Source organism: Rhyacophila brunnea, unplaced genomic scaffold, assembly GCF_057557595.1.
Source record: "Rhyacophila brunnea isolate RB1 unplaced genomic scaffold, BYU_Rbru_1.0 scaffold_19, whole genome shotgun sequence".
In the NCBI taxonomy this organism is placed as follows: Eukaryota; Metazoa; Arthropoda; class Insecta; order Trichoptera; family Rhyacophilidae; genus Rhyacophila; species Rhyacophila brunnea.
This window is the reverse complement of record NW_028232848.1, coordinates 3026018-3038388: the sequence shown is the minus strand read 5'-3', so window position 1 is coordinate 3038388 and position 12371 is coordinate 3026018. Positions and strand designations below refer to the sequence as shown.

The 12371-nt window shown below is 33.8% G+C and overlaps 2 protein-coding genes across 2 annotated transcripts in view; one reads left to right on the top strand and one right to left on the bottom strand.

The window, feature by feature from the left end:
- Positions 1 to 2053: 2053 nt before the first annotated feature.
- Positions 2054 to 8814, bottom strand: LOC147072646 (m7GpppN-mRNA hydrolase-like). The gene is made up of 5 exons (XM_085946133.1): positions 8673 to 8814; positions 7653 to 7815; positions 6596 to 6814; positions 4473 to 4606; positions 2054 to 3395 (listed from the first exon to the last, which is right to left on the bottom strand). The coding sequence occupies exons 1-5, from the start codon at positions 8750 to 8752 to the stop codon at positions 2834 to 2836; spliced, it is 1158 nt and encodes a 385-aa protein (XP_085802259.1). The 5' UTR covers positions 8753 to 8814; the 3' UTR covers positions 2054 to 2833.
- A 474-nt stretch (positions 8815 to 9288) lies between these two features.
- Positions 9289 to 12371, top strand: part of Ptpmeg2 (Protein tyrosine phosphatase Meg2) — a 339596-nt gene continuing 336513 nt past the window's right edge. Inside the window, exon 1 of the mRNA XM_085946126.1 lies at positions 9289 to 9331. Within this exon, the coding sequence (XP_085802252.1) occupies positions 9299 to 9331 (33 nt within the window). The 5' untranslated portion in view covers positions 9289 to 9298. The remainder of the gene's footprint in view (positions 9332 to 12371) is intronic.

Genomic DNA, 12371 nt, shown 5'->3' with positions numbered 1-12371 from the left:
TTCCTTGACATTTTTATTATATTTTGTTGATCATTTTAATGTGTAACACAGTCAAACAGTATTTTTAATTGTTGGTATTTTTATTTCAAATTCTTTTTTATTTAAAATTTAAACGAATACCTACAAAACGTAATATGCAGGTACCTAGGTATTTTTTATTATTGGTGACGGCATGTCGAATTAATTACGTAATGAAAGAATATACCTACGCAAATTTTTACTTTAGACAAATACTTATTTGTGGAACCTATGCAGATAAAAAGTTTTAAACAATAAACCTGTAAATATGTGAACATCAAGTAGCTTAAAGTTGTAAGTAGAATGGCATATAATTAATGTACCTAACTATATATCTGTTCGAAAATTACCTACTAAGTACCTACTTAATATTGCATTTTTTTTTTTAAATAATGGACGATTTTAAAATAATATGCACCTATAAATTAATATTATATACCTACTAAATGTTCTACCTGCATGCTAGTATTGTCTATAGCAGAGATTTCTCGCAATTGATCGCGCGCGTAAGTGCGGCAGCGGACACATTCGTGTGCGCAATGAAAAATGATAAGGAATCTAATTAGTATAATACCTATTCTTTTTTTATTTCTGTGAAAACCTGTTTTTTTCGAATTAGCTGTTATTTTGTATACATTTTCAATAAGGCGGTAACAATTTCCTTGTTTTCCAGTTGAAAACCCCCGTAGCTATAGCTCTACTCTATAGTGTTTATTATTTTATGTCATTATTTTTATTATGGAATCATTTTTATTCAATAAAAATATTTAAAACTAAAACTTGCACTTACATAATTATTGCTGGTAACCCTGTATCATGCTGAAACAAATGTTAATTTATTACCATCGAACGACGCCAAATCCAACAGTGATTACTTACTAACTCCGCCAAATCCTGTGATAACAATCAAACTCCACTACCTCCAAACGGGTTTTGCATTTTTTATACTATAAAACGAAAATATTTCGGCAATTTATTGTTTAATCCTAAAGATTCATACTTCTTAACATACGTGCATTTTTATTTGTTAAATTTAAGCATGTAATTTCCTTATACAGAAAATGTCCATTTGCCAAAAGTGCTTGCGTGTGGATTTGGCGGGTATTGGAAATAGACGCCTCAATTGACAATGCTTACCAAATGGTATATATTAATTCTACATACCTAGTTTATTTTTTCACATGGAACAAATTGTCCACAACTGTGCCAATTGGCACCGATGATACGATGATATACAGTTGGCTTTTATATTCAGTTTTCTTGGAAACATTCTCATACAATTCAACATATTTTTGTTATTTATCATGTTTATGGGTGGCAATTTTACATAATTAGTGTCTGCTCGCTTTGGTTATGGAGTCCATACGATATCACGCGGTTTCATTTGACTTCAATCCTTATATATCCTGACAAATATTGGGTCTAGGAAGATTCGGCGCCGAGACGGCTGGGCGCCACGCAATCGAATGAAATTCGAAAATAGACGTTTGTGAATTATAGGCATTTAAAAATGTATACTTAATATAATATTATTATTTAACTTCTTCACTGCGGAGCATTTAATTACTACATTTAAATAGCATGCTAATTATATCTAATGGCCACCTAATGAGGACACAACAGCTGTGCTGTCAGCGGCGCTGTAAGGATTAATACTTGGTGAGAATATAAATATACACACGTAAATAATGATTTAATTGTGCAAACGTGTAAGTTCCAACGAAAAGAGAGTTCTTTTATTTTTATATAAAGGTTCAAGCATGATAATTCTCAATAACATTATGTTAAGAGCAAAATGAATTAAAACTACCAGTAGTAGATAAAACTGATTATAATTCATCGTTTACTTTCTGTATAACATCGTAACGAACGTCTATTTATTTCATTCGACAGTGCAGCGCCCAATCGTCCTGGTGCCCAGTTGTCCCATTCCCCAAATATTATGTCAAATACAATCTCGAAACATACATAATAATGTATAAGTAGGATGTTTATATTATGTATGTATGATAGGAGATGAAAATAAAAACACAAATAAAATTTTCAGAAACATTTAATTTATTCTTTTAAAGAACAATAATGTATAGTTAGTTGTAATACTTCTTGTACGCACTTTCGATGCAATACTAGGAACAAGTAATAAACCTATTACGCGATAGTTTTGTACATTGTAATAATATGTAAGTGGAATTCGATGAAAAGAAATACATGCGATCTATCCACGTTGATAGCAATTCATAAATGCGCGTAAAATTATCCTTATAACACGAAAAAGATATTCGTATAAAGTTTTAAATGATGGAAGAGTTAAAACAGGTTATAAAAAAAGATGAATAAAACTATGTGCATTCGTAAATCTCAAAGCGTAGTTGTCAGTAGTCTACTTAGTATTATTAAAATGTAATATTTTTCGCAGACATTTAGAATACATTCAAAACAATAATACTTTTAACAGGTGTTTGAATATTATTCTGTAATACGAATTACGGCTAAGTCGATAGAGAAATTAAAAAAATGCTCTGTCAAACATTAACAATATAAAATAAATAATGTTGAGTTTATCGATCAACATTGCAAACAAAAAAAAGGATTTAAACCAAACATATTCGGTCAGTCGTCAAGAAGAGATTTGATTCCAATTTTGATCCGTAGGTCAACTTTACAAAAAGATCCATTTAGGTCAGACTTCATGTATGCGATACCGAGTAATGGAACATCTGACCGTAGATCAGATAGTCATGAAGTCCGCCAGACTAAAAATAGCCTTAATTTGGTATTTTGTGCTTGTGCAGCATTCAGTAATCATAACGAAATATTATGACATGCTTTCCCATATCGCTTCTCTATCGTACTTAAACTCCATCCAGGACTTAGCCAAAAAGTTGTTAAAGTTGCATGACATATCCGTTAAATTCGGGTTGAATTTCCCGGCAATCACATTTTGGTTGGGCTGATTCGGCAGGTTGGTAACATTGTTCCCTGAAAACAACTGCCGTTTAAAATTTCCCTTCTTATCTTTTTTATTCTGAAACGTGGCACTTTTGATCACGTTCTGCTGGCCTTTAGCGGTGACATCCGTAACGGTTTGCTGAAACTCTATAATTTCTTTCTGGAGCACTTGCGAAATGCTCTTGGTTTTATTCTTCGTGACCGATACCTCTAAATCGCCCATCGACTTGTGGCGTAATCTCTTGGAGTTGCTGGCGGTCTTCTGGACCCGCTCCGAAACCCATCGTTTCATTCTCTTGACAAATGGCACAACCATGAAGAATGCATTAGGACTGACACCCATTTTCAATTTCGGCGTCATATCTTTTCGATTTGAGGGTAAATCGGCGATCGGGAACCATTCACAGGCTTTGATCTCATTACGTGTCCTGAAACAAATAATGTAAGACAGTGGTGTACAACCTTTTTATTAGGATAACGATCTCTCTATTTTTAATTAATTTGTTTAATTCACAATTTGACGCACTATCATTCTTATATGTGGTGTTGTGGGAAATACGGGGATAAGCAGTAAAAACAAAAACAGCTTATAATGGTCAATCTGTGAGGATAGTAATTGACAGGCAACTTAATTCAGTTGTCAACAAGTCGCGCATTCTCTGGGTACATGTGACCTCATTGAGCCGTCCACATGCACTCACGGCGTGACGTCTGTTGCGCAACAAGCATAAGTGAATGTGACATTTATAGCCATTCCAAAATGAATGACGACTGCCTCACGCTGGAGTGCGAGCCTTTTTATGGCTACTCCAAAATAAATAACATCACGTATCTTGTAAACTGCCGAGAATACATATTGCAAGTTATCGCAAAAAACAAAATCTCATAGAAACCGCATTTGTTTTTTATGCTGATTCAAAAATGAATTACGTCACCTAGCTTGTTCACTTCCAAATGAAATGCGCTATATGGGCAGAGCACATTTTTGGTCCTCGAGCGTAAAGTGCGGAGGGACACGTGCCATCTGGACATGGTCATACATATTTGTTTTCATTGAACGAAGAATACACATCGCAGTTGAAATTTGTTAGTTTTTAAAATTCAATTAAACCCTGCCTAGATCAAATCATACTAGTAGAGGTAGTCTGTGGAGATCTAACAAAAATAATAAACACCTTTTTCAGTCATACTTATTTGTTTTAATTGAACTGGTGAACTTGAAGATGGTTTTTAAAATCAGATTAAACCGTGCCCAACCAAACCATAATAGATAAAAAAATATTTTATAGACAGAAGAATATTTATTATAGTTTGATTTAGGTAGGGTTTGATTGAATTTTAAAATCTAATCAATACCATCTGCAATTGGTATTCTTAGTTCAATAAAAACTAATAAATATAACTGACCAAGTTTAGTGTGCACTATTTATGTCGTATCTCAACAGCCTATCGCCACCCTTCACAGTCATTGCACTATTTTTAAGCAAATAAAGTGTTAATCTTACCTTGGTTGAAATTTGGTACTCTGTGGAATGTGTCCAATGATATACAATCTGACTATCTGATCGTGTATCACAGATTCGATGAAATCGTTTTTGGCTATACGATTGCTTATATCGAAGCCAGTCTCCTCCAATACCTGTAAAACAAGAGATTGATTATTGCCAGATGTGCAACACAAAAATATTAAATTTATTATTAGATAAAAATTGCCATTTGGGAAAATCACACAAAAATAGTGATACCAAATATCACATTAAATGCCTAAATCCCTCGTTAAAAATCCTGAAATTGACAGAGTTGGGAAGAAAAGAACTTGGACATAATAATATTTGCAGCTGTAAATGAGTCGATAGAGAAATGCTAGACCAGGATACACAGTAAAAAAAATACCGTTGTCTCTGCGTGGATGAAGGACAAAGGGTAGGTATTAGCTAGCCAGTTGGTAACAATGTATCCCTCGAGCCCTGACTGTCGCGTTTCTGAGCTCCGCTAGCAGATTTTTTGTGAAACTGCCAATGATTGTTAGATGTCCAAAGTTTTGACTGGTTGAAAGTGTCAGCACTGAAGCTATGTACAGGTCTAATACTTGAGTCCAGGATTTTCAGCAAAACTATAATTATTTCAAAACTATCGACAGTTCAGACCAGACACGCCCACTAACCACACGCAGCATATTGCATGTCCCCAAACGTCGCGTAGCGTGTGACAACTGGATGCAACACACTATGAAATTTATAAAGTTTACAGCTAACTGTCCTGTTGCCCCCAACATCCCCTTTTACCCCGCCTCATCTCAAATATGCGAGCACATTTCCCACATACCGACACCTCCTACTTATAAGGTCGGAACTGTAAAATGGTAACTTTTCAGTAGAGCTATTTTAGTCTTGTGATTGACAAAATGTTATTTTAAATGCCGATTACAACCGTTAATATCTTCTAAATAAAATATAATTTTTTACATTTGGTTTTATTCAAATTTTCAAATTAAGATTCAAATTTTATTTATTTTTACATATGTTCCGACCATGTCCGATCGTAATAGGAACATATGGGCCTCCACAGAGTGGAGTTTCGTATTGACAGGTTTTTTTTATACGAGAAACATTTAGAAACAAAGAAATATTATATAAAAAAGAAATAGATCAGTATTAAGATATTAAGGTGATACATCAGTGAAACGGCAAATAATTTTCAACTATATGCGCGTCAAAATTTTGGACTCGCTGCGATTTGGAAAGAGAACGTCGAGCTAGAAACACGTCAATTTGTTTCGTGATGGCGACTGGGGTATTAATTCTTAAAGATGACTAAAAACGTTACCCATTTACTTTAAAAAGAAAACATGTCAATGAATATATTATTATTGTTACTGATAGAACAATAAACAGAACATTAAATGGACACATGTTGGATTTATATGTCAAATTATATTTCATTTGGCATGCGTCATTTGCACCCGCGACCCGCAATCCGCGCATCGCCTAGCCACGATCTTTTTAGACCTTGCCTCAACTGAGGTATAGCCTTAAACAGTAGAAAAGTGTAAATATAAAAATACTATAAATTAGATACAAGGAAGTACACCGAATGAGCTAAGCAGACCATATTATAAGAGTTTAAAAACAACGTCCACCTATTATACTCGTTCTCACGTAGGTGGAATATATCAACATTCGAATTTATAAAAATGTGTATACTTTTAAATTATTTAATTAAAGGCAATTAAGGCAAAATAGCCAAAAATACAGTTCCGATCTTTTACGTAGAAGGTGTCAATACATTCTTTATGTTAAAACACTCAGAGTAGTGATTCCCACATTCACACCTGACACCTTGCAGCAATAACCCATGCTGGACATGCTTAGCTACGAGTCGTCGCAACCTATCGCACTCATAAGTGGATATTGTGTGCATGTGGCCTTATTTATGTCATACCGATACCAAAATGTATATTTATCCAAATTTTAAGATGTAAAAACAATAAATACAAGCATCGTAAATCAGATACCGTCAAAAAAGGGGGGGAAAAAAGTTTTTATTCTTGGAAAGACAGTTGCCGAAAACAGACCCTAGTAAACCTACTATTCACAGCAATAAAGAATTTCAATATCTTTTTGCATACCTCCCTGCAGGCGCAATGCCACGGCTCCTCGTCTTGGTTTACTTTCCCCTTTGGGAAGCCCCAAGAGGCCTTAGTCCAAAACGACTGGACGAGAAGAACTTGAGAAAGATCTTCGTTGAGAAGGATTGCACCGTAAGTCGGCACAGACTGCTTGTACTCCCGCCAGTGGTCCAACACGCTCTCCAGGTGTGGAGCGTGTTTTTGAAGAGACGGGATGTGCTGAAATAAAGCCAATCAATTTCTCGATATAGGAAGTACTGGAAAAATAATATCGATACCTTTCATTGAAATGACACATAAGGCGTTTATTTGCAAATGCCGAGTCTCAATTCAATATTTGAGATAGACGACATTTTTGAATTTCAAGTTGGTTTTATTATTTTTTTTCCATCAAATTGTATTTATAAATTAGGACATACCAATATTTTTATATAACGAAAATCAAGTAGGACACCAGCATTGTGTCAAAATTGTTTTATTTGATACAATGCTGTTTGTTTATATATTATGATCAAATTATTTACATTTTACTTCACCATGCTCGATCCTAAGAGGATCACATGGGCCTCCACAGAGTGGAGATTGTATTACAGGTTTTGTTTTTATAAGAAATGGATGTTAGCCACTAGCTCAACTTATTAGGTCCATAGCCGGGGTCCAAACATACATTGTAAAACAACATGTGAAATGATCAGACCCGGGATGTGAATGCAGGACCCACGACAATATCAGTCGATACATTAACGCTAGTCCATCATGGGTGATCACATAGTTTAGTAAAACTCTCAATATTCTATATGCCACCAATGTTAAAATATATTAAATTGAACAATATACATAATTTGAAAACATCTCAAATTTTCACCGACTAGAATTTTTTTTTTTTTTAAAAATACGACACCCGACGGGACTTGAACCTGCAACCACTGGATTCGCGCCAATGTGCTTTTCCAATTATTAACACTGTATAATCACAAACATAAAAGAGGTGAGATATAGCCACATATCAAAAACTAGCTGACAATATTTTGATACATGTATCTTTTATAATTCTCACCTGAAACATGTGTGCAGAGAACTGCTTCATGCCACATGGCTGAGCATGCGCCGTCTCGTCTGTGCAATAGAAATCCAAATAGAACCAATGCGCCAATTCGATTTGAAAACATATGCGTACCAAATTTGTTCGCTCTTCTTCAGGTACGTTAATAATGAAACGGCTGGAAAAATAAAAAATAAATGACAACAACTTTCACGATGGCCATAATAATTGATATTCTCTCTAAAGACGCACGTGGCTGCATACTTGAATGGTATTCTTGCAGAAGTCCTGTACAAATCGTGAGTGCTTTGGGAACCGGGATACAGACGGCAGTCGACTTTGTACGTTCTACATTCGTACATTTCTTAAAATTTCGATAATAATAAATATAAGATAACCAGAAGATACACACTGAGAAGGGTCTTCGGAACCGTATGTGAGAAAGGAGGGTCGGGAAATATAGAGCGCACCGCAGTAATCGGACTGTGTAGACCTGCATTGGGGTGTAGTGCCGATGACGAAGATTTAATGAATACAATTTTTGGTACAAGTCAGTTATAGGGAAGCTTGGCGGGAACCGCGTTAATTGTGATAACCGATTTTGGGCGAAAATTCATGAATTCAAGAATGAAAACCTAAACTAACCCAACCTAACAAATAATCCAGTATATCGGCTATTTTCAAAATGTGTTTGCCGCTGGCTTCCCCGTAACCGACTTGTACCCAGTTTCTTTTAATTAACTAGGTTCTATACAAGTCGAAATCCAAACATAACCTTCTATAAGCTATTCTTATTTTTATCCCAATAGCAAGATAACCTGCAGCTTGAGGTTTAGTGTAGCTATAGAAAATTGTCTTGACGAGAATACCATGTTGGCCATTGTTACTAAAGGCCTCGGAAAACTTTCATTTAGTAATGCATTTGTCGAGAATGTTATTATTGATGGCGGGTACGCTAAAGTAATCGTTGAATTCAAAACAACATTTAAATCAAAATATCGCACAAAATAAAATGAAATAATTATAGCTTCAAACCTGCTAAGGTCGTCCAATATGTCAATTGGTATTGAATGCTGGTGAATTTTGTTCGACATCGTTTCGAATTTATTTTCCATATTCTAGAAACCGTACGAGAATGAGATCCATTTTATTAATAACAAACGTCGTATTTTGAAGTAGGTAGTTGTCAAATTTTGTTTGATTCGTTAGCTAAACAAAACCAGAATATTCAGCCAACTAAAGTACATTTGGAAAAAAACCTCTTTGATCCATGACGTTTCTAGAAAATATTTTAGAGAACGAATTTTAAAAATATAAGAGTGGCCATTATTTATCAAAATATTTTTTTAAATATGAATCGACAGTAAAAAACGGTAAAATTATAAAACAGCTTGAAATTTTCTCTCTTTTAAACATAGGTTAGGTACCTATACCTATTACATTTACGTACCTACCTTAATAAACAGTTACATTATTATTATTCCACTATAACATCACCTGTCTCAATAAAAAATCTTACTGCAATATTAATATTGTATTTATTTATAATAGAGATACATTTTTTTTAGTTTTTTAGGGAAAAATATGTTTTTTTTATGGCAAAAGTTTTTCAATAACAAGTTACCTGTCTTTAAAAACGGTTGTCTATGTTAGTAGCCAAAATGGCGGCCGCTCTTACGGCCGATCAGGAAACGGTGAGTTAAAAACTGTTTGTTTATGTTTATTATAACTACATTCTCCGAAAGTAACTTTTGATATTTGTGTGGTAGGAAACTATTCTTACATTTGCATGCTTCATCTCTCCAAGTGTCTCCTTGAATATATAATTGATTCAATTCATCCGAGTACTTATTCCGCCTCTCGTCTGGTATACCATGACACACCGTTATGATGAGGATTAAAGATTTACCAAGTATTTATCCCATTACGTCGATTGTATCTGTCGGTGCTAATGTATGACATCAATAATCGAGCTTTCTGCCAAATCTATAACGGCCAACGCGTATCGCGAAATACTTTGAAATGTTTACTAACAATGTTCTTTGTGAGTTAAGTCATTCATTATTTACGATCTAATTTATAACGTTAACTTCGTAACTTTTTTATTCCAAGCGAATCCTGTATATTTAACGTATTATCAAATAATACTCGATAAATATTTGATAAGTGGTTTAATATTATATTTTACTATGATCTCAGAGGCTTACAGCAATTTATGGAACCGGTATAATAGTGTTATTCTGTAATCACAAAATGTGATACGTGTTTGGTGTTTTCAATAATACGATATTATAGTATTTTCTGTTGCTTCGCGACACCCACACTTGACCGCAAACCTCGTAAATTATTTTGTTGTGTTTTTTTTAGTATAATTACGGTTAAATTTAAAGAATATGTACTGTTTCTGATAAGTGATAATAGTGATAGATAATAAATATCCACATGTACCTAGGTACTATCATTGTTCATTAAATCATTACACTAATATTGGTGTTCAATATTTTGCATTGTTTATCAAATTGAGAACGGAAGTTATATTATTATTATTATTATTATATATAGTTCAGTGATTTAAAACCTTTTTCATCTCACGGCACACCAATTAATTTGTTTAAAGAATTATCACATACAACAATAGTATAAAGATCGTCTTTAAAATTTTAATAACTAAAGTTCTATTCATCAAGAGGGAAATTATAGAAAAACAAGAGGCTTGAAAAGTCAAACAATGATTACTTTGAAGACTATTGTCATTTATATACATTATTTTGTAGACGTCATGATAAATCCAAAATAACCCTTTTAAAACACAATGAACACAGTCTAATTATCATTTTTAGTGGGATTTCGAAATACAAAAAATCAAAATATTGATTCAATATAGTGATTCCTAGTACAAAGTTTGTAGCATTTTCCCTTGTACGAAAACGATTTACGAGGTTTTTGTGGGTTGTTTTTTTTAAATGATTTAAATTGTACGTATAATGCCTGGTCCACACCGGCAACAAGTCGCGCGACAACTCGTTAAATTTTACGATAATTATCATAATTGCTTAAGAAATTTTACGATAATTATCATGCTTATCCAGTGACGTCCCGTGGGGGTAGGCAGATTGAGCGTCGCTTGGGGGCGGCAGATACTCGAAGGGCGGCAAACCGAGGAGGATCATTTGGTATTATATAGAAATAGCTAGGTACCTAATCTTAGTTACATTATAACCAGAGCGTTGGAGCGGGAACGGCCCGGAGCACCGAATATTTGTAGTACTTCACGGCTCCGGATGTTTTTTAATTATATTATTTATTACCCAGTAGTGAGTTGGTATTCGCGGCGATTTTAGTATGATGTCACCACTCTCAGCCAGTGATTTTTTCTATTATTTTTAACTGCTCGGGTTCGTAATACAAATGCCAATAAAAAATATTTTTACGAGTCTTTTGCCACCTAGACACATTATGCATAATATAATGTAATGTCATTTACTCAGATTAAAGAATTCCTTTCATAACAGTGGCTGCGCAAAAGCCAATTATATGGCGCCAATGAGCCAAGAAGTTATTGAAACAAAATAATATTTTATACCAATATGTCAACGTAGGTAACGAAACAATAAAAATTATGGTGGAGATTTATAGGTATATACATCCGTATTTTATAATTTATCCAAACATTTTTGCCAGTCTCCCGCGAGATTTAAAAGTTGCTGGATGTATCTATTGTAAAATTGATATTTGACATAATCTAGTATTCGTGCATATACGTTTACGTTAAGTACCAGCTAATTGTAATAAAAATTTACACTAGTAGATACCTACCTCATCTATCATCATAATATCATCTGTTTACTACTATTTGTTAGTAATTATTGTGCTGTGAATAACAATACCTTATTTTAATTTGTTTTTTGTAAACATATCTTTTGCTGATAATAGTGTGGATTTGTGGTTTATTTAAATCATCAACATGAGTGCAAGACAACGACTTTCAGGAGCAGCGTATAAAAAGATAAGAGAACGAAAGGAGGCAAATGCTACAAATAATACAGGTACACTTAACAATTATTTTATCAAAAGTGAAAAGCAAAATCAGAAAGTCAGCGCAGAATACATATCGTCTAAAACTAAAGAACCAATAATAATTCAAGAATCAGATGCTACAACGCTAGAAGAAAATGTAAATTACGATGCCAACGATAATAATTCAGACGACGATAATTTTGATTATTTAGACATTTTAGACAAAGAAGAAGACAATAATTTTGATGATCCACATTTTTGGCCAAGTTTTCTTGATGAGAGTACAAGGATAATGATATTAAAAAAAGGACCTATACAGAAAAAACTTGCTGATTATCCTATCAATACGTGCAATAGAAAGTTTTCCAATGCATATTATGAACGTACGTTGAAAAATGGCGAAACATATGAAAGAACTTGGTTAGTGTATTCTGTAAAAAATGATTCTGCGCATTGCTTTTGCTGTATAATATTTAATAAAAAAAAATGTGAGACTGGAATGGGATCATCAGTTGGCTATGATAATTGGAAAAACTTGTCGCAAACTATACAAACCCACGAAAAGTCAAAAAATCACCACGAAAACTTTTCAATCTGGCAAGATATTCTAATCAGATTAAAGCTAAATAAAACAATTGATTGTTGTCAACAAAAACTTTTCAATGAAGAAATTATACGGTGGCGGTCAATTTTAACTCGATTATGTGCAGTTTTGCG